At 41.6% G+C, this 23,441-nt stretch overlaps 1 protein-coding gene across 6 annotated transcripts in view; it reads left to right on the forward strand.

Annotated features, from left to right (window-relative positions):
- Window positions 1-15,449: 15,449 nt before the first annotated feature.
- The window catches only part of GAB1 (GRB2 associated binding protein 1), a 131,622-nt gene continuing 123,630 nt past the window's right edge, over window positions 15,450-23,441 (forward strand). For 5 of the 6 annotated variants that reach the window (XM_032788380.2, XM_032788382.2, XM_032788381.2 and 2 more), the window contains exon 1: window positions 15,597-15,752. In XM_032788380.2, the coding sequence (XP_032644271.1) occupies window positions 15,681-15,752 (72 nt within the window). In that variant the 5' untranslated portion in view covers window positions 15,597-15,680. Of the gene's footprint in view, window positions 15,753-23,441 lie in introns of all 6 variants that reach the window. The other variant, XM_032788383.2, reaches the window with a different exon arrangement.

Genomic DNA, 23,441 nt, shown 5'->3' on the forward strand with positions numbered 1-23,441 from the left:
AAGCCCAGATATTAGCAACATTGCTTAGATGGAGTTATGAGAGGAATTCATGTGGCCCTAAAAGGTCTGTTGAGCAGTTCCCTCCCCCCTTTTTTGTCACCTCACTAATTACAGCATCACTCTCAAAAACTGTCTTTACTAACTATGTGAGATATATATATATACACATACATATTTCAGTAGGAGTTAAGGGCACTCAACAACTCACAGGATTACCTCTTACACACAAAGTATTAGACAGTTTGGCATCAGCACAGTGTACATCCAGGTCTGAGCTCCGCCAAATGGTGAGTCCTCTGTACATAAAATGTTTGTAATCATAGACCTATTCTGTCAGGTCCAAAGCTTTCTCTGTATCCTTGGAGAAAACTGATATACGGATATAGATGATATTGGTTTTTGAATTTTTAGATTTTTTTTTCTAGCTTTAGGTAGCAGACAATCCACTCAATGACACTGCCTTGGACTGGACTTCGTAGCTTTTTTGGATTGTGACAGCTAGAATGTTGGCTAATAATTGGCAATCAGGGTTAATAAATGACACTTGCCTATAGCCCCTATGGATGTAGCCCCCTTTTCTCCTCCGCCATCCTGCCTTTCCTAAAGAAAATTGCCTTTGCATTATGTACAGTCTCAGCTAGGCTGCTATGGATAGTTAAAATGTTCCTGTAAAATATGAGAGAGGAAATAAATTGAAAGGAGAACTCATAAGGAAATTCATCTTACTCTGGGGTTTTCTCTTTTTATACCCTTCTTTGACTGCTTCCCCAATCTCTTCCCTGGTGTTTTGGGTGGGTTACATTTAATTTGCTCTCTGCTTTCAGCTTCAGCATTATAATCAATAGTAGAAATAGTCTTATTCTGCCAATGCCCTGGTCAGAGGGTGACTGTCTCTCAGGCACCCCCTTGTGGCCTTGGGGTGGCCTTGTAAGTGGCCCCCTGCCTTGATTTCCCTGTTCTGGACACCAACAATTACCCTCTTCTCAGGTGCTGATCACCTGCCTGCATTCTCCACCACATGTTAGAAGATGGTCCCTTCCTGGGGTGCCTCCTGAAACGCTGCAACATGCTCACCTCAGTTTCCCCTTCAATGGTTCCCAGTAACTCCAATACAGAATATAAATAGCCCTTGATGAGGTTAACATATTAAATAATTTCCACAATCTGGAATTTCCCAGCACAATTCAAAGTGTACGTTCCATCTTTCAAGTCCCAACAGTCCATCAACATGGCAGCTACAGCTCCGGCATCTCTCGCCACACTCCAGCTCTCTGGTATTGTTTTGCCTCTCACCATGCTCCAGCTCTCTGGTGTGACTTCTGTGTCTCTCACCACACCTCACCCCTGCCCCCACCATATGGGGTGCTTTTCTGCCTTGCTGTTTCCTTTCCAGATACCCCATTCCAGCTCTTGGCCAGAGACATCAGCAGACTCATTTTTCCATCATTCCCCAGCCTTCAGCCCTCTCCAACCCTTCCAGGCCTGGGAAAGATTACAAGTGACCCCCTTTTTCCCCACCATTCTGCCTTTTGCTTTCACAAGTCTGGTCTCATTCCACCGCTCGACCAGGGAACTCTCACTGCTCTTCTTCAAGGGCATCCCTTCCCTGAACCTCTCAACCCAGCTGTGCTCATCCTCTGAGCTGTCCCTCTGGATTCCATGCTAAATATGTGTTGGCAACCACTGTACACTACACTGAAAGCACATTACCAACACCACACAGCCATCTGTGGCTGCAATACATACTGGATTCAATTTTCTGCTCAATTACGGATCTCATATTAAAGTACTACTAACTCTCTTTTTGCCTTTTATATAGTAATTATTCTGCATCTAATACCATAAGGAGAATTAAATATAAATAATGTTGTTAATATTTAAGACACATGTAAGAACATGCAATAAGCCAGCCTTACCAATAAGCCATCTGTACCAGCTTGTGTAGAAGTATACAGTAAGTCAGTCTCAACAGAGCAAAACTACAAATAAATCTAGTAATGGCTCAACTTAGTTCATTTTTTATATATATATAGTCAAAGGTTAGAATTTTTATACTAACCAATATGAAGTACCCTGTGATTTCAGCCATTCAACTTTCACCTTGTAATCAGTTCCACCTTGAAAGATGAAATTCACGTGTTGTAAAAAGAGGCCTCCAATATTTTGTAGACCTCTGGAGAGTGCAGAAAATTAGTGCTGATATAGAAAATTATCTATGAATCACTTTGTGAAAGCTCTGCAAACCTCAAAAATAAGCAAGTTTTGAGTGTTTTTTCATTTTGCATAGAAAATTTTGCAAAGCTTTAGAAAATTCTTTTCAGGGAGTTTGTTTTTTGAAATCTGAGTTCAGCCTAAAAATACTTTCAGTATGAAGACAGAAGCCACCTCTGTAATTTTTTTTAAATAAAAGCATTGTTGCCCTGATGTTGAATAATAGCAAATTTTGGGGCCTGACAGCAGAACAGTTTCTCATCAGAACAGAAATTGGTGGTGCAGACTCAGGATATTTTCTAGGGTAGCTCGTTTATTTACAGTGGACACAAGTCCTGTTTTCTTGAACAGAGGTAGTAACAAACCACACTGTCAATTTTCTCTTACACAAACTTCAGCTAACACTCTACGGTCCTTTCATCAAGAAACTGTTTTTTTAGGCCTCTGACTCTCTTAGACTCTCATTCTACTCAGACACACTGTTCTTTGTCCATACCTTACCTCTGGCCTTTCTACCTGGGTAACCCCCTAATCCAAGCTGTTCACCTAGGACTACATACGCTGGAGAGATGGTCTGGCCATTAGCCCTCTTTTTGTGCAGCTGCTTCGCAGCATGAAGAAACCCCAGAAAAAGGGTCACTGCCTAACCAAAGGTTGCCTTATCCTACACAATCCCCATAACAGCAGTTTGGGTGCAATGTGAGTTTCATCCTGGGTTCTTATATCTCAATGTGTAGAACATCAGCATCTGTTGCTACAAAACTATATTGTAATATTCACCCTTTTAAAGCATCTTGACCTCTATTAAAACTATTGGAATTGTAATTCATGTTCTCCTGTAAATTCCACAAACAGATTACTTTAACAAAGCTGACTTAAGTTTCCATCACTTTAAAGTATTTGCACAGTTTGCTACTATTTTTATATAATGCGTCATGATCCAAGAAGAAAACCAGAAGATTGTTGCAATTTATTGCACAAATGATTGTAACTTATTTATTGGGCAAATGATTAGGAAATCAGAATAAAATTCAAATGAGCACACGATTTTGTATTTCAGAACACATGGTGAAATGAAATCCTTCATGGTGGCGTGTAATAGTCTCCAGCAGAGGCGGGTGAATTGAATTTCGGAAACCATTTATTTACCAAATTTCGCCCTCGTGTCTGTTCACAAATTGTCCATGGGCAGATTGTGACTTTTACAGATTTGTTTGCTATTTGTAACAGTTTGACATTTGTTTGCACAAAACATTTATCAATCTATGGCTTGCTAGTAAACTGTTCACTGTGAGTATTCATTCACCTTGTCAACATTCAATATTAGAGCTGTGTGACCGACCAGTATAATGTCTTTTATCTGAATGAATGACCTAACCTTTGTGAACAAATATAGTAGACTTTATATCCATGGTTTGGGATAGGGACAAGAGTTTTGACTGCACAAGCACACTGCAGAAATCTTTTTTTATTAAATAAAGTTTTTGCCTGAAATACCCACAACCTGTTAGCAGGTGTTAGCCCTTTCACGACAGGATCAAGTGGTTCATTGTACCACCTAGATATGAGGGAAGTGAATGTGTCTCTGTAGAAAAACTGTGTAGGATGTCCAGGTCTGAGGGAAGGACCTTGAGCATCCAAGCATGGAGAGACATTTTAAACTGCACTTTATGCTGTAGTGATGTTCATTTCTATTTTAGCAAAGCCAAGCTCCAGGAATTGCTGAGCTTGGATTCTAGTGTGTGAAGTTTTAGTTTGAAGACCATGTTGGAAAAGGCATTTGCTCACATGTTCTCACTGTTTCTTGGTTGTAGGATCTCTGATGAATTTTCAGTTCTGTTTGGGGTCGTTGGATAGATGTTTGCCAACAAACATCTTTCTACTGGCTTCGTTGTGTAGTGTGACTGCTTATTCATATTGCATTGCCAATAAGTCATTGCAGATTTTTTGGAACAAATTCTTTGTTTAATTCTCCATTGTTCCCTGTTTACATGATTTTCTGTGAGTTTTGTAGCTTAGTTTTTTGAGTTAATCGGTTAGTGAGGGATGTCAAGACCTTCAGATAAATGCATCTTAGCCCATCCTGGCATTCTAATGCCTTCTTCCCTTCCTTCAAACTTTTAAAGTTAATTTTTAAATTCCTTATTTTATTTTCAAAATATCAGTTACAAAGCATTGCTTAAGCATGGGGGGCTTATAGGGTAGGAGGAAAATAGCAATAAAAATTCTAGTTGACAAAGCCCATGAGTATAATTACATTATAAACTCAATTGGCCAAATTGCTCACTTTTAGATGTGCCTATCTCATAGAACTGGAAGGGACCCTGAAGGGTCATTAAGTCCAGCCCCTGCCTTCACTAGCAGGACCAAGTACTGATTTTGGCCCTAGATAGCCCCCTATGAGGCTTGAGCTCACAACCCTGGGTTTAGCAGGCCAATGCTCAAACCACTGAACTATCCCTCCCCCCTTATGAAAAGGTTCTGTGACCAGTCTTCTCTGACATGCACATGATTTTCATACTGAAATAAAAAAAACTCAAGCTGTTTGTTTTCATATTTGCTAACTCTTGGCCTTTTCACTTCTCACCCAGTGCCCCACGTTGCACTAACCTTCTCTTTGGTGTAGGAGAGCTGGACATGGCTCTCTTTAGAGCTCTATGTACCTGTCAGCTGGTGTCCCTAGAGGGCATTGCACTGCTCCCTTTCTGTCTCTCAACAGGCCCAGCACATTGTCTTGGCCATCCATGGAACTTGGAAACCAAGGCCTGGATCCACAAAGAGTCTTAGGCATTGCAACACTCAGCATGGCAACACCCTACTTTCAGGCACCTAGAAAATCACTGGAACAACAACAGGATCCACAAAGCCTGAGTTAGGTGCCTAGGCCCCCTCTGCAATAAATGGGGCGAGAGAGGTGCTTAAGAATGGCAGCATGCTAGGCGGGAAGCTGCCTAAGCAAGCCAATGGGAGAAGCTGCTGAGGGGTTATATCCTAAGCCCCACTTCTTTCACAGAGTTTGGCACCTAAGTCTGGTCTACAGGGAGGTGCCTGTCTCTGTTTGGGATTCACAGCTGGGAACTCCTTTCCCAGAGTCAGGTGGCTTAGGTGTCTTGTGAGAATGAGCTAGACACAAAACAGCTGGAGGTGCAGAGGGAGAAGGATTCCCTTATAGCTTTTATGCCACTAGTTAGGGCCCTCATCTGGAATGTAAGAGATCCTGGTTTAATCCCCCCCAGCTGATCAGAAGAAGGGATTTGAACAGGGGTTCTCCACCTCTAAGGTGAGCACCCTAACTGTTGGACTATAGAGTGATTTTCATTCTTTCTCTGGCCCAATTAATACTGAATGATTTAACTAAAGTGGAGCAGCTTCAACAAGAGCCATGGAGAAAGCCCCACATCAGAATGTCCCATAGCCCAATGGTTCAGACACTCCCCTAAGTGGTGAGGCACCCCTGTTCAAATCCCTTCTCATAAGGCAGAGGAGGAAACTCAGCCAGGGTCTCTCATTTCCTGAGTGAATACCTTGAACAGTGGGCTAAAGGGAGGACTCCTCTCTCCTGGCCAGCTCATGTGGAGTGAGGCGTGCTCATAGCACACCTAGTAGATCAGGCAGAGGAATGTCTGTCTTCTCCTGGTTTGAAGATTGCACTGGAGCTTTGGTGTGAGAAAGGCAGCATTGTGCATGCTCGGTAGCAGAAACTTAGGTTCCTAGGGAACTTTTACAACAAAAACATAGGCACCAAGTGAATTTAGGCACCTACAGTGTTAGGCAGCAGCCAAGCAGGGGTTTTGTGGATCAAGTAATACCCACAATGGGGACTTAGGTGCCTAAATCTGAGCTGTAGGTGCCTAAATACTGATCTTTTACATGACTGTGCATTGCGCTGCCACTAGAACACAAGGTTATCCCTATAATACTTTTAATTTCAACCAGTTACATGACCAAGTCAAGCACTACAACACACATTTCAGTTTGGTTTGGATCATTGATTTTCCACTGTGCCTGACTTATAAAATGCTTACAGTGAGAGAAAAACAAAAATCTGCCCAATTTCATAAGTCTTCAACAGGTGCAAAGCTATTGTCTTGTGGGAGGTGGCCCTCGGGAACATCCTGCTGATTTATTTCTGGATATGTTAATGACTGTATAGTCTGGAGGGAGTTTCTACAAGACTGGCTAGCAAACTTATTGTTCTTTCTTCATTGCTTTATCTGGAAGAGAAGGGGAATTTCCTTGCATGAAAACAGGGTGTAAACCAAATTGTGCTGGCATAAATCAGCGCTGAGCAAGTATTTACCTGTAAATTTCCGCTTCAAACCTGAGAACGAGAGTCTCCTACAAAAATCATAAAAAAGCTTATTAAACATTTCACCAGTACTGGAATGGAAATTGTGCCTGTTTATATAAGTGCTACATTGTACCCTTCTCTTTATTTGCCCATAACACCAACACAAAATAAAAAGAATGATATAAAAGGATAGAATGTAAATGAACAACCAGTAAAGAATCCTGAAGTCCATGAACGTGAAGTCATGTCTCATTAAAACGTCTGTTTTGTATTACTCCTTACTCAATCTTTTTGTCAGACAATCTAAATTATTGGGAATCTGAAAAACACTGGGTTGTTTAAGTCACCAAAACTAACCAAGGAATTTTTTCATTCATGAAATTCACCTGAGAAGATTTTTTAACGTGGATGAAAAATATCTAAGGTGAGAACATACCTACATGTAGCATTTTTTCATGTCTAAAATAATCTGGTTTTTTGCACTGTTTCACTGGAGAAATATAAATACCTAAACATGGGGTTTGGTGTATAACCTGACACAATGTATCTGACTTTCATTAATTTTGCAAGCCTCTTTCTCCATATTTATGTACAAGTAATTTTCTAAAATATAATGTAAGACATACAAAAGTTTTAAAGATCTGCATCAAGAATTTCAGCAACATTACAGCTCGCAATGTGAAACAGATACAGTCAAGATAAAGATACAGTCTAGCTTTTCACGTGATAAGGAACACAATGATGACCTTAAGGTCTGTGGTAAGGTTATGCAACAGAAGAATTGCTAAACCATTTGAATGGAAAATTAATGGAGAAAGATAAAAAAAAAAACCCGATCTTGAACTCATGGGTTGTGGATGAACTGGCCATTGGGGGAGGCTAGCCCCCAGCCCCTTCCCTTCTCTTCCCTTCAGCCCAAGACCCTTCCCCTGCCAGAGCCCAGAGCACCCTCACTGCAGCTGCCGGACCCCCAACTCCAGTCCTGGGGCATCCCAATGCCCCCAACCCAGCCCCAGAGCATGGGGCGGACACCAGCAAGCCCCAGCCTAGTCAAGTCCCAGGCGGCAGGCTGTCTGGCCCTAGCCTGGACCACGAAGAGTGGGAACTCAGGTACTTCTGGAGACAGAGTGTGGACAGGGCCACACGAGGCTGTTTGGGGAGGCTCAGCCTATGATGCCTGCCACCCATGCTTGAACTTAATCTCTTCTTCTGCCCAATAGCTCCCACTTGGAAAACTAAATTAGCTATAGTTGGATTTTGGCTTTACATACTTCATATGGTGACACTGTAAATATTCTGTCCCAAATTTTGGAAAACATTTTTAACGCAATTTAGATTGCACCCACAAATGAACAGAAAAGTCAATGAAGAGATAGGAGCATCATGTTATGTGCTCATAGTAGCCTGCTCCATTCAATAGGTGAGCAGATGCATTCTCCACCAACTGGGGATCTAGGAAGTGATCATCAGGGTAGCCCTAGGTTTGAGCACGATACAGTCAACTAGCTGGAAGGTGACAAAAGCACTATGCCCATATGGTCATCACATCTACAGCAGAGAGTAGTGCTGGCTGATCAGTCACAGATGTTAAATTTCATTCATGTTTCTATACTGCATCCATCTCCATGATATCTGAGTGCCAAATAAAAAATACTATGGGCCACCACAGCTACCTGAGAATCTTGAAGCAGTAATGGATGCAGCTGAGAGCCAACATTATAAATCATTGTAGCAAAATCTTCAGTTAGTGGAGATTCCATCTTAATTGCTTCATTATCCATATCCCTATATCAACTAGAAATAGATTGAGAATCTCTCCATTACCATTAACTGTTTATGAAACAAATGGTTATATAAGAACATAAGAGCCATCATACTGGGTCAGACCCTGGTCCATCTTGCCCAGTATCCTGTCTCTGACAGTGGCCCATACCAGAGCTTCAGGGGGACTGCACAGAACAGGCCACTGATGGAGTGATCCAGCCCTGTCTTCCACTCCTGGCTACTGATACTCAGATGTTTAGGGTTGCCTTGGGCATGAGGTTGCATCCATGGCCATCTTGGCTAATAGACATTGATGGACCTATTTTCTATGAACTTATTCAGTTCTATTTTGAACCCAGTTATACTGGATATCACAACATCCCAATGCACTGAGTTCCATAGGTTAGTTGTGCGAAGTGAAGAAAAGTACTTCCTCTTGTTTGTATGAAACCTGCTGCATATTAATTTCATCTGGTGACCATTGGGTTTTGTATTGTGTGAAAGGGTAAATAACACTTCATTTTTTCTATGCCATTCAAGATTTTATAGGCCTCTTTGATATCTCCCCTTAGTTATCTCTTTTCTAAGCTGAACAGCCCTAACCTTTTTAGCCTTTCCTTTAGCATGGAAGTCTTTCCACACCCTTGATTTTTGTTGCCCTTCTCTGAACCTTTTCCAGTTTCTCTATATCCTTTTGGTAATGGGGCAACCAGAACTGGACCGAATATTCAAGGTGTGGGTGCACCACAGATTTAAATAGTGGCATTATGATATTTTCTGTCTTATTTTCTATCCCTTTCCTAATAACATGCTGTTAGCCTTTTTGACTGCTGTACCGCATTGAGTAGAAGTTTTCAGAGAACTATCCACGGTGTCTTTGAGAGCTCTTTTTTGGATAGTAAGACCTTATTCAGAACCCATCATTGTATATGTACATTTGAGATTATTTTTTCCATTTTGCATTATTTTTCACTTATCAACATTGCCCATTGTTGCCCAGTCACCCAGTTTTGTGAGATGCCTCTGTGACTCCTCACCGTCTGCTTTGGACTTAACTATCTTGAGTAATTTTTTATTGTCTACAAACTTTGCCACTTCACTGTTCATCCTCTTTGCAGATCATTAAGTAATATGTTGAACAGCATTAAGTCCCAGTATGGAACCTTGGGAGATGCTGCTGTTCACCTCTCTCCATTGTCAAACCTGACCATTTATTTCTACCCTTTCCCCCTGTCTTTCAGCTGATTACTGATCCGTGAGAGGATCTTCACTCTTATCCTATGGCTTCTTAGTTTCCTGAAGATCTTTTGGTAAGGAACTTCAGAACTCTTGGGTAAATACCATCTGGTTCTAGTGACTTATTACTGTTTAGTTTACCAGTTTGTTCTAAAAGCTCTTCTATGGACACATCAATTTGGTGCAGTACTTCACATTTGTCACCCAAAAAGAATAGCTCTGATGTGGGTTTCTCACCCACATCCTGTGCAGTGAAGACTGATCCAAGAATTAATTTAGTTTATCCGCAATGGCCTTGTCTTCCTTGAGTGCCCCTTTAATATGTTTGTCATCTAGTGACCCAATTTCCTGCTTCTGATGTACTTAAAAAAATTCTTTTCCTGTTAGTTTTTGAGGCTTTAGCAACTTGCTTCTCACCTTCTCTCTTGGCCTTCCTAATTATACTTTTACATTTTACTGGTCCAAGTTTCTCTACCTATTCTTCTCATTAAGATTTGACTTCCAAATTGTAAAGGATGCCTTTTTGCCTCTAATGACATCCATTACTCCATGTCCGTTCTTCATATATCTATCAGGTGGTTCATCACAGCCATCTAAATACATTCAAAACCTCAGGAAATGAAAACCAACCAACAAGAATGAGCTTTTCTCATACTATTACCAGAAAAGTAGTCAGGTCAGTCCAGAACTCAGTAATTTTACATGCTAACTAAGTCAACAAATATCATAGTGAGAAATATTGACTATTGGTGAGTTGATAGGTTAATTAAATTGCCCATTATGCAGACTGTTCATCTTTTTTGGGATATCACAGATTCAGGGGTCAAAAGCAAGAAAAATTCTTTGCCTTAACCACTGACCTAGCATAGGAACACAAATCCTCCATGGCGCACATCAAAGCAGGTCTTTCTCCCCAAGCAGCATCTGTCACAGCACATTTGTTCAGTAATGACCTGCAAGGAGAAAGTGGGTGAAGAAGGTGTCCAAGTGCCACTACTCATATACATATGTTAATAGTTCTACGAGTCCATCAGATCAGTGACAGTGTGGCCCAATGGCTGAGTAGCAACCTTGCCAGAATATTCTGTATCCTCACTGGTCCTGCCCTTCATGGGCAGACCATATTTTAAGGACACTTCAGAAAAGACAGAATTTAAATTACCTAAAATTTTGAAAGTACAACTTAGTGTAATATGAAAAACTAGCTAAAAAACTTGTTTTCTACCTTAGTTTAAATGAGACAGCTTTGGAAAGACCTTTGTGTTGTTTAATGATAATTTAAGGTAATTAAACCCTACTTTATTTAAGTTTGAAGGCTCGTCTACTTGGAAAAACTGAGTAGCACAGTTGTAGTGGAATATTATTTCACTATAGCTACGCTGGTATAATTCCTCCATGTGGATGCTATTTTGGAATAAATGTGACCTTATTCCAAAATAGTGTGTCCACATGGGGGTAGGGGAATAATTATTCCACTATAGCTATGTTTATCAATTTCTTCATGTGGACAAATCCTAAAACTAAATCTTAACTATGGAGCTGCCAATGCACCTCATCAATGCTTTTCAACTCTTTGGTTTGCCCACATACAGAGGTTCCCAAAGTGACTCAGCTGTTTACATGGTATCGGCTCTACTTGTTTCCAGATGCTAAACTGTATTAAAAGATTGTATTGCATGTATTTGTATCTATCTTAATACTATTGTAGGTAATTGATGTACTTGCCCAGAAATTTCATGTAATTATACATGGGTGATCCATGAGAGTGGGAAGAGAGATGAGCCACATGATCATAAACAGAAAGGGAGATCAGACAGCAAGATACTGTCTCTAATAAGATATGGCCTACCCGATGGAAAACATTTGAAAATCCCTGCGTGTTTTACATTTTCTTAAATACAACAACACAGCAAGCCATTGTTGTTGTGTCCATTTTTTATGCCTTTCTGTACAGTGGTAAGACATAATAATTTGTGCAGTAGGTTTTATTATATTGTCATTATTTTCTTGCCATGTGCCATCCCCAGTATTAACTTTTAATTTCTTTTCCCAGATCTCTCTACTGCTATGTTTGATCACTATATGAACAAAAAGTACTTCTCTGAATTGCGATTCCTTTTAAGAAAATGTATTGTTTCTGAAGTGTTAGAGCAAACCAATGCAGGACCCTACATGTTTCTAATGCAAATTTTACATTCATAGGATCAGTTGTAATTTGAAACCACGACCACTTTTGCTCCTTTGGGGCAGATAACTTGCTTAGTTGTATCCTCCACAGACTGCTTGACCCAACTGGATTTTGGAGTTCTTCAAAATATTAAGACCCCAAAATAGGGGTTAAGTGGGACTTAAATGATACATAGGTAGGCCGTACCAAATTCATGGTCCATTTTGGTTGCAGAATTTTTAAAATTGTAAATGTCACAATTTCAGCTATTTACATCTGAAATTTTACAGTATTGTAATTGTAGGGCTCCTGACCCAAAAAGGAGTTGTGGGGGGATTGCAAAGTTTATTGTAGGGGGGTTACGGTATTGATACCTTTACTTCTGTGCCGCTGCTGGCAGCGGTGCTGCTTTCAGAGCTCGGCAGCAGGAGAGCGGCAGAGAAGCCCAGCCCTGAAGGCAGAGTTGCGGTCAGCAGCAGTGCAGAAGGAAGGATGTGGTATTGCCACCCTTACTTCTGTGCTACTGCCTGCAGAGCTGGGCCCTCAGTCAGCACTGCCACTCTCTGGCCACCCAGCTCTGCAGGCAGCAGTGCAGAAGTAAGCGGGGCATGGTAAGGTATTGCCACCTTTACTTCTGTGCTGCTGCTGGCAGGATGCTGCCTTCAGAGCTGGGCGCCCGGCCACCAGCCACTACTCTTCGGCCATCCTGCTCTGAAGGCAGCACAGAAGTAAGGATGACCATACCGCAGCCCCCCAAAAATAATCCTGCAACTCAATTTTGGGTCAGAACCCCCAATTTGAGAAATGCTGCTCTCCCCCATGAAATCTCTATAGTATAGGGTAAAAGCACACAAAAGACCAGATTTCATGGTCCGTGACGCGTTTTTCATGACTGTGAATTTGGTAGTGCCCTATACGTAGGTGTTAGTCTGATCCTCTGTACAGAGGTGAATAAATTTCATCCTTAGGGAGTATATACTGTTATATCCTCCTAATGTGTAAGGGTATTTTTTGATAAACTCAGTTAAACACATCTGGCCTTTACACACTGGCTAACTCACAATACTGAGCTCACTTTCAAGGTATTTAAAGAAGCCTGCATGTCTTATGATCTTTTCAGTTTTCACTAGAAAATTATTTTAGAATTTTGGGATTCTTGGACAACACCTTTGTAATGGGCTGAACCAAAACAGCAATCTTAAACCCAAACCCAATATTAGGATTTTAGTTCAGCTCTCTAAACGATACATAAAAAGCTACTTGCTCACTTTATTCTCTCATGTAGTCCCACTGGGGTGGATGAAAGGGCTATTTGTGCAAAGCAGGTGAGGAGGATTTGAGCTCTAGAGGAGATTGTTAAAAACAAATGTTCACTTATTTTCTTTTTAAAAATTATGTTAAAATCCGCTGGATCTAGATGAGTTTTCATTGCATAATATTTGTTAATGTTTCACATATCTTAAAAGCACAACTACAAGCATTTTAGAGAAGGGCTAGAGGTAGGGTGACAAGATGGGATGAAGAAAATATTGCAACACATGGAGGGGCGGGGCAGGGAGTCCTGCCAGCAGAGCAAAACAAAAAAAACAGGAGTGCAAAATATCGGGACAAACGCGTATATATTGGGACAGTCCCGATATTATCGGGACGTCTGGTCACCCTAGCTAGATGTAAAAATTAGGGTGAAATCCTAGCTCTACTGAGGTCAAAGATAAAACTCTCATTGACTTAAATGGGGAAAGAATTTCACCCTTCGTCTTTCTGCTACTTCTGTAGGCAGCTCTGTGGAAATCCTTCATATGCTGTTTTGTAACTTAGATACAATATGCCTCAGTGAATCAACAAATATCACAATTGCTTTCTACAGCAATGGCACACTAGGGGGACTATTTATCTATGGTGGAAGCACACTACTGTTAAAAAGCAGCAACAAATTGAATTGACCCTTTCCTACACTGCAACTAACTGGTCCTACAAACAGATTTAAGCAAGCCATCTAAAAAGCATTAAATATTTTTTTGTGTGTATGTGCACAAACCTTGGTACTACCAACCAAGATTACCAAGTATACCTGTTTATTCACTTATTTAAAAAACTGACAGAATTGCTTCTAAAATACATTTTATGGGATATTTCAATTTTTAAAAAACAAATTTAAAGTTATCCTGAGAAATGTTATGCATAAATTAAACAGCAAATCTTGAAAACTTCCTCTTTTGGTGGAAGACTTTCTCAAGTACAATGTGTTTTGTTTTTAGAAAGTCTCTCTCCCTATTGCTATGAAGGAGTTTGTTTGTTTGTATATATTTATTTCAGAGACACTTAAAAATCCTTCTGATACTCTTCCACCTAATTTTAATTCATACCACTGTCACATGCTAACTCATATTTACATCTTTCTCAGGACAGTTTCAGATTTGCTAGGAGGAGACTCCCATTGGGTTAAATTCAATGCAGTTTTTATAATTTCTTGTTACAGCAGTGAAGGATTTTTCTGTGTGTTTAAAAGAAAGAGGCAACATTTCATTGGGGTTTCTTTTATAGCTTTTATTCAAATAGCCATAACTTGACAAGCCTGCACTTAGTATTGAAAGGAAAGATGTCCCCTCCAAAGCAAAAGACAACTCTATTTCCTTGAACTTCCAGCTACTGTTCTGCGTCTGCAAAATCGAACTTCTAAAATCCACGTTTGTTAAAAAACAGCCAACCACAAACCCCTACGACAACACACACTTTCCAGAAAGCTTCTTGGGCTCTGCTTTAAATGGACAACGTTCACGCAGGAGACTTCCAAGAAGAAAGTTTCTCACTCTCTCTAGTTTCTCGATCGGGCCTCCTCCAACTTCACCTCCTTTTGCAGCTATGCATCCAGCCCTGTAGTTCCCTTTACCAGGCTGCGCGTAAAGCGGACATAGGCTGTACCATCCTCCGAACTACAGATCCCAGGATCCCTCTCCAAAGCCCAACAACCTTCCTTCCTCCTCCCTGCCCTTGTTGTTGGAAAAGGCTCTGGCTGAGTTTCAGAGAAAGTCTCAGCTCCTCCACTGTGGACGGGGAGGGCGAGGCGAGCCGCAGAGGCCACCGGTGGGGAGGAAGGGAAAGGGTAAGGGGTGGGGAAACCGTGTTCAACTGACAGCAGCAAAGGCCGATGGTGACGGTAGAAGACGGGGCTGGAGAGGCAGGACACTTGAATACCAGGGCAGATCCCTCCCCCCGAGCTAAGGGGGAGGGACCCCTCCTCCTGTCCGTGCCCAGTAGTCGCTGAGGCTGGGGTTCCCCCTCCCCTTCAAATCTCTGCGTTCGCTCGGTCGAACTGTGCTGGGAGCAGGATTCCAGCCCTCCCGCCCCTTTCAAGTCCCAGCGCTGCCGGGGTGGAACTTTGCCGGGCTCCACGTTCCAGCCCAGCCGGGAGGGGGAAGCCAGGGACACGAGCACTGCCTGGGCGATTCTCGCCCCCTCCCAGCGCAGCAGCAGCTGGGGAGGAGGAAGGAGCCGCGCTAGGCAGCGGCGCTGAGATTTGCCAGGCAGGCAGCAGAGGGAGAGCAGCAAGGGAAGCCCCCGCGGTCCGTCCTCGCGCGGCAGCTGCAGACAGTCCCCGCCGCGCGAGGCGGCTCTTGCGGCAGCCCGCAGGAGCGAGCCTGGCAGCGCTGCGGCGGGGTTGTTCTCCGGGACACGGGCGTTGAAGTTGCGGTGGCCCAGGCGGGGCGGCGGCCGCTGCTCCTGTGCCTGCTGTTTGTGTGACTCGGTGGCTGGAGGGCGAGAGCCGCCCCCTCCGTCCCGCTTCCCACTCCGCTGTCTCCGCTCCCCTGGCTCGGGCTGTTTGTGTGGGAGACACTCCCCTCCTTCGTTCCCTCCCTCCCTCCGGCCACCTCCTCCCCTCTCCCCAGAGCCGGAGGAGGCCGGAGCGGGCGCGGTGCGGCTGCTGCTGTGTCTCTGGGGCTCTCTCGGCCCGGCCCGGCCGCGCCGCTGCTACGGACAGAGGAATCCCCCCAGCGGGAAGGCGGCGCAACCATGAGCGGCGGGGAGGTGGTTTGCTCGGGCTGGCTCCGAAAGTCCCCGCCGGAGAAGAAGTTGAAGCGATACGTGAGTGCATTCACCGTACCCCTTATCCCCTGGGCGGGCTGGCGTCTCTCCCTCTCCTCGCCCTGCCTTGCTCTCCTGTCCCGGCTGCCTTCGTCCGTCTCTGCTTGGTTCTCCTTCCTGCCCGCCCGGCACCTTTCCTCGCTGCGCTCACTCCTTGCCTGCCCGCTGCCCTCCTCCCTCTGCTCTCTTGTAGCATGGTGGAGTTACTGTATTGACAGCAGAGACTTTCTGTCTGCTGGCTCCGCACAGCCCCTTAGGCTTTCACACCACCTTTCCTCTCTTTCTTTTTTTTTTTTTACTGCCAAGTACGCAGTTCAGTTGGATGTCAGTTAGGAAAGGACCCTGAGCGGCCAGAAGATCTTTTATCTTGGTTTTATTGCCTCGCTAAGGGAGCATGGGGCGGAGTTGTTCCCTTTAGATCCTCTCTTAAGTTCTGTCTTTTAAATGTAAACACTGGCTAGTCTTTTCCTAGAGCCACTGTACAGTTCACTCAGTGGGGCTGGAGAAAGATAAAACCCTAGTTCGTCGGTTGATATTACAAATAGAAAGTTGTTTTTTACAGGGCAATTGCAACTTTGTGCAACAGTGATCTTTCCTACAGGTATCTGAGAAGCACTTTTCCTCCCCTGAGTACAGTTCACATGAGGGAACCTTTTCACTTTCAGAACTCCTGACTTACAAATTGAAAAGAAGAGAAAAACAATGTTACTTTTTTATAGAATTCTGCTGTTGCTCATAAGTAAATATTCTAACAGACTGTAGCAGAGATGACATTGAAGTTGCATGAAAATGGTGCTTGTTTGCTGAGAGCGCGAATTTCTTGACACAGGACCAGCAATGCTGTCGTAGCTGTATAGGCTTTCGGAGACGCTGTCAAGTCACGTAGGAGGCATGCATGGTGCCAGAAGTGATCTTTCTTGAGGTCCTTCCCATGGTACCAAAGTGGCTTGCATGGTATCTGTATAATTGTTACAAGATGCTGTTTCTTCACTTAAGCATTTTTGGGGTTCATTTAAATAGAAGATGAACTTTGAAGGTGCCACTTTTATTAAAGCAGACAGACTACTTGAGAATCAGCAAACACCGCTTGTCATGTCACAATATTTCTTTTTATTGATGTCTTCATGACCACTTTCCAAAGAGGAAAGGGAGAAGTGAGCTTTAGTTGCTGTCATTGAGTTTTTAAATTACAAGGAGTTTGTTTAAACAAGACTTCCCTGTGTTTTAAGATAAAAGCTATTTCAGGCCCCAGTCCTGTCCTATTGGAGTGAATGGTACAAGTCCCATTGACTATAGTATTGCAGGATCAGACTTCCAATGAGAATATTGTGGTGGTGTATAAAACCTTTATATCTTTCCTACAGAATGGGGCACTGGGTTTATACAGGTATTCATTTTTTTTTGTACTGTTAGGGCAGTGGTAAAAATATAGTATCATAATTAGTACAGTGGCAGTCATTGAGGTATCAGGTGATCTAATCTTTTAAGTTTGACTAGTTTTCTACAGGAAAAGTAAAATCACACACAATTTTGCTGTCTCTTGATGGAAGAGATTATTAACAGTTAAGAACTTGAAACAATAAATCATAGGGTGAAACAATAACCCTACTCGAGAGGTGGGACTTTTCCATATTTATTGAGGTGTTTTTGAATTAATTAGTTTCTGCACTGCTAAATTAAAATAATGCACATTGCATTAGAAGAAAACTCCAGTGAATAATAAATACTTATTTAGCTGTCTAAGGTATTATAACTGTATAAGCATACATACATTTCAGACTCTTCAGTCAGTGGGACTGTTGTCCTTCTTGAGGATCTGCCATCTTAATCCTACTGTCCAACAGAAACTCTGTTTGATCTAAAGTAGGCTCGAAACAGTTTCCATTGGCATTAAGAAAACATAAATCTCACTTTGAGTTGATGTAAGTTACATATTATTATAAAAATGCTGGTTGATTTAACTGTTTAAAAAACAAGTTAATGAAAAGATCACTTGAGATATTTTTAATGATTATACTCTTCTTTATAATTAAATATAGCAATAGGATAATATGTTACGCAATAGTGTTCCTTTAACTGGTCCACCTGAAAAGTAGTCATCCCTGTGTGTTCAGTTAATATCACTAAAAGATCTGCTGTTTGAAGCTATACAGAGTGAAGATGGCATCTAGGGGGTAAGGGCAAGCTTCCAGTAACTTTACTGTAGCTTAGTTGGTACCACTCTTGTCTGGACTGTAGGACAGAAAGCTATAAATTTAAATCCTACAGCCATATTCGCTGACACGACAGCAACAGAGGAGGAGATACTGTTTGAGGGATAGGTTAAAATAAGGTTCCTTCTGCTTGTCTGTGCTGCCTGGTGAATTGTTAGATAAAAGATTCTCAAGTCCATGTTTGTAACCTTGATATCATGATCAATGTTCTTTGTCCAAATAAAAAGGCTGTTAGGTCTAACTCTGTGAATTTCTACTAAGTGCTCTATGACTGATGCAGATTTGTCTATCCTAACAATAACTACATCTTTGTGAAGCGGTATAAAAAGTTTTTATATAAAGCTGCATTTTATATTGGTGACATTTCAGAAGGCTCCCTCGGAAGGAAGAGAGAGGAATAAATTTTCACTGGAAAAGTATGTTTTTGCAGCACATACTTTTCACATATATATGGAACACTGTAACTTCATGCCTTGTTAGTTAATGCACACAAGTGTTGGGGCAAATCCAAGAGTCCATCTGGAAAGGGAGATAGGAAGTCTGAAATTGCAGATGTTAAATCTGGTTTTAGTGCTAAGCTTTAGGGAGGGCGAGAAAGAACACTTTGAAGCTAGTGCATAGACATATGGTCCATGGGGTTTTTCAGGGTTTTTTGTTTTTTTTTTAAACAGTCTGACATTGTACTAAAGACAGTTTCCAAGCATTTGAAGTCCTAACAAGAAGTAACTGTTTTAGGAATGGAAAATCAGTTTCTTGGATGCAGGTGTCTTTCCCCATAAAAAAGCAGAAATGTTTTTATTGTCAGTTAACGTCTTTGCTAGGAAACTAAATTCTTTACTTATAGCTGTTGTCATCAGCAGTGGGTTCACTTGATCTGGAATTGGAAATAGTCTAGTTGCTGGCGTAGATGGGACAATAATTTTCAGTGGTATTGCAAAGAGCATGATTGCTCATTCAGGCAAACCCTTTGCTGACAGTGGTTGTCAACAGTGGGCCAGCTTTCTGATGTAGATGTGGCTTTAGAGGGATGCATTTCTCAGCCCCTCTATTTACTTCTTTAACATGCATTAAGTACTTTTTAGTCATCTGCTTAAATTCTGCAAAATGGGGAGAGGGGCCAGACATATAGGAGGAAGCTAGTGTCAGAGAGAATGGATCTAAATCCTGTTCCAATTATGATAGTTGCTACTTGTATGAATAAGGTAAAGTAGGATTTGGTTCCTGCTTGGGATGGAGGGAGGCTGAGCTCTGTTCCTTTTGTTTTCCTTTGTGTTGCTTTCTGTCCACTCTTAACTTTTGTAAAATGAGGAAGGTAAGTCTTTTGAAACTACTTTTGTTCACTTCATTTTTATCTTTCCCATTTCTTCAGTTTTAAAACCACACAAAGAACATTTCCCTCAACTCCATTTCTTTAAAGATTAAAAATTCAGCTTTCATCATTTTACTGCTGTACTGTGGTTTTGCTGCAGATTCTCTGTTTGTGTGCTAGTTCACACATTAGGCTCACCTGATGTGTGATTGGCAGCAGTATAGAGGATTTTAAATATCCATAAGTTGACAAGTTAGATGTAGAGGCGGAGAATTGCCAGTTTGGGGGGTGGAGTGGGGTGAGGGGAGGACTTTTATGAATATTGTGCAAGGGTTACTAAATTTTTCATTAGTTTAATGGCTAAAAGGACAGTTTTACTTCCCTCCATTGCTCCTAAATTTATGGTTCACCGTGGCAACTCCTTGATTAAATATGCTGAAAATCAGAAATCTTTGTGCTGCATTTCCTGATATTTACTTTTACATACCAGTGGGCCTCCAGTTGTATACAGTGTTTGGTGCTTTATGTTATTTCAAATCCAATGTGGAGTTGTTAGCATAGATTATTTTATTGTGAGTTACTGCTGTTTTAAAGTGAGAATTTATGCATCCCAGTTTGAGTAAAATGCTTGCGGTTCTGTAGTAGTTAAAAATTTGCCTATAAAACAAATAAGTCAGGCAGTTTTGACCCAGACCAAACTTTGTATCTCAGTTCAATTTCTGGTTTTAACATCTTGTATTTTAGGCAGCTTGGATGGATGATTAAGCATTACCTTATATTCATGAATTACTTCTTACTCCTGGGGAATTCTGTGCCAAACAATTAAAAATTCTGTACCAAAAATTAAAAATTCTGCATGCAATATTTGTAATTCTTCAAAATTCTGCTTATTTTATTTGTCAATATAATCATACCATTTTCAATTATTTTGGTAATTTATTTCAAAATTCCCGTCAGCAGAGATGTCTGTAACAATGCAAACAACAAAAAATATTCTGGTTTTTTTTTTTGACAAATAGATTATTTACTAGGCATATTAAAACAGAACTTTGAGTAATTAAACTACAATACAGAAACATATTTTCCGCACCCCTCAGAAGCAGTTGAAAGGCTCGCAGGAGTCATGGGTAATGGAGGAGCTGGGGGAGAGGGAAGGAGCCTGGGAGAAAACCTGGCGGGTTGTTGGGTGAGGATGGAAGATGTATGGAGCAGGTTTTGCGGGTGAGGGGGAGAGAGGAGGGATTGTTAGCGAGTTGGAGAGACTCCCCCATGCAGACCCTGGCTGACCCTGAGCCTTTCCCATTCTGTAAGGCACATCTTCCCCTGTTCCCATGTGTCCCTGAAGCCCTCTAACTGCCCTCCCAATGTGGCCCTGCAGCACCCCTTCCATTCAGCCCTGGCTCAGTGCTGTCACCCCACTAGTTCCTGAGCCAGCACCCCTGTCTGTTGTCCCCCACCACTAGCCCTTCTGAACCACAGTCTGTGATCCCCCCAGCAGCCCTGTGTGCCCCACTCTCTGTCTTAACCTGGCTCCGTGGGCAGGGCACTGTGATGAATGCAGCCAGCTGCTGGCTGTTCTGGTGGGTGAAAGGCAGAACTGCCTCATTTCTCAGGCAGGATGTATTTTCTGCAGCAAAAAAATTCTGTGCCGGACATTAATTCTGTACATGTTCAGTGGTGCAGAATTCCCCTGGGAATAATTACTAATGCTCCTCTAAGATAGTGTAAGTACTGATGGCAGTAGAAATGGAATATCTTCTTATTGGCTTATTCAGAAGTTCTTTAGGTATTTGTGTGATCAGTCCTAGTCTTCCATCTTAAGTAGTACTTTGATGGCCAAAGATTTGGGAGTTAAGAACACTTCTTCATGAGAAAAAAAGTTTTGGAAGTACATATAACAGTCGTGATAAGATATAAACCAAAGTGGCTGAAGAACTTTTTATTTTTGGAATGCATCTATTAATTTAAAACCTATTCTGATGGTTGCTGCAGTGTAAATTGGGAGCAAATCCACTGAAATCAGTGGAGTTAAACCAGTGTAGATTTAGAGTAAATGAGATCAGAGTAAGTTTGCAGCCCTTCGTTTGCAAGTGATGTCATAAATCAGTATTCACATTATATTTATTAATTTTGAGGTAATCTAGTAACTCTTTGAGATGTTTTGATATTTTGGGTTTGTCCTGCCCCTCCTCCTGTAGAAGTTGCTGAACACCTTGCAGGATTGAGCCCCAGCATTGCAGTGTAACGTGGAAGTTAATTTATCTCATTATGTAGTGTTTTTATAATATAAGGCATGTAATTCCAACATAAGCCTACAAAATGTATGTGTGTTCTGCTATAAAATACAGTTTCAGGCTGAAGTCAGTCCAGAATCTGTATCAACTATAAAAAGAAATATTTGATTATTTGAATATATATGTGTAATATACAGGCATTAATATACATGTCTAGAAGGTAACTGGCTCAGAAGGTTTATGCTTTTGTATTTTGTGTGCTGTTTATGCTTGTATAATTTGAAATTCTCTTTGGCGGTCCATTGGTACATTACCTCTTTGTGTATGATTGTTCTGTGCACGCTTATACCAACATATGCTTTGGGAAGTGACTGCTATACAGTCTCTTCATGTGAACCTCCATTCACATTTTTGGTACATCTTATATGTTTAACGCTTGTAGATGTCAAAGCTTCTTTAAGATTCTAGAGAACTGTATATGAGAACAGAGAAAAGGTAATACATGAGATGAGCCCTTCCCAGTACCTTAAATTGTTAACCTCTTCCGTATTCAGACACAACTTGGTGAGTTAAACTCGACAGTTAGTCCTAATTTGGAAAGTGTTGTTTTACAACCTCATGTCAACCTTTTCTCAGTTGCCATTTGTGATTTAATTCAGGTCATGCATTGTTTTGTCTTCAAATTCTTGTCTTTTTTTCAGTGAATGTCACACATGTTCTTTTTGTATATAGTTTAGCAAGTAGTCTCATTTCCACATTCCAGTTAAATACTTTCTATGTAAAAACTTCTATTCTAGCCCCAAGGCCTGTTCCTCCTCCTTCCCCTTATCATATGCTCTGTAGAAAAGTCAGACTGTTGCCTTTTGATGTCTGTAAAAGAAAATATTAACTAGTCTCAAACTCTGAAATTGAAAGCAAACTGAATGTAACAATTTCAAATATTTCCTTTGGGGATAACACAGAATTGCATTGTTTTGTACACAAAATAAAGATACGGTGCTGTGTACCGTAGATACTTCGTGTCTTTCTGAGTCAGGAGAGTGAGATTGATGTCCAAAGTAAGCTAAAGAAGCCCAACAAGCACATGCTGAGATAGAAAAGCACTTACTACCAATTTTTATCCATTGAAAAGTCTTTCAGTTTTTATGTAAACTGACATATACCGTTAGTCTTAATAGTTTTATACCTTACTAGTATAAGAACCGGTTAGACAAAAATCTGATCAACTAGTAATGTAACTGACAAACTAAATTCATTCAAGCCAAGTTTAGACCAATTTTAGTATCTGCATTAGAGGCTTGCACTGGTCAAATTAAATTGCTGTTTTAAAGATTTGGTTAAATTGCTGCAACTTCATGGTGAAATTCTGCTGCAGTCAAATCAATGGGAGTTTTGCCATTGACTTCAGTAGACCGAGGACTTCACCCCAGTGTAGGTAGACCTTACCTTACTTAGTGAATAAGATTGCGTGGATCTAAGAGACTCTATCTGGATCCCAGGACTTGGAGGCTGCAAAACAACATCTATACCTCCCTGCACAGATTTCAGCCTATTCACACAAAGAGAAGTCCTTGAACACTGAAGGAAACTTAAGTCACCTCGTGTGGCTCTAACTCAAGGGTGGACAAACTACAGCCCACGAGCTGGAACTGGCCCATCAGGGCTTTGGATCTGGCCTGTGGGATTGCCCCCCCGTGGCGCTGCGAGCCCCGCTCTTCTTTCAGAAGTGGCTGGCACCACTTCCCTGTGGCCCCCGGGGTGGGGGGTAGCAGAGGGCTCTGTGCAGTGGATGGAATAGCATACTACTGGTACCAGTCTTTCTTCTGAGATGCTGAACAGCAGTTGTTCCTACACCTTGAATGTTCACTTACAAAGGTCTTGTCACGTTACAAATGCTTTCCTGATATAGTTATATCAGCAGAGCCCTTTGGTG

Source organism: Chelonoidis abingdonii, chromosome 5, assembly GCF_003597395.2.
Source record: "Chelonoidis abingdonii isolate Lonesome George chromosome 5, CheloAbing_2.0, whole genome shotgun sequence".
NCBI classification, from domain to species: Eukaryota; Metazoa; Chordata; order Testudines; family Testudinidae; genus Chelonoidis; species Chelonoidis abingdonii.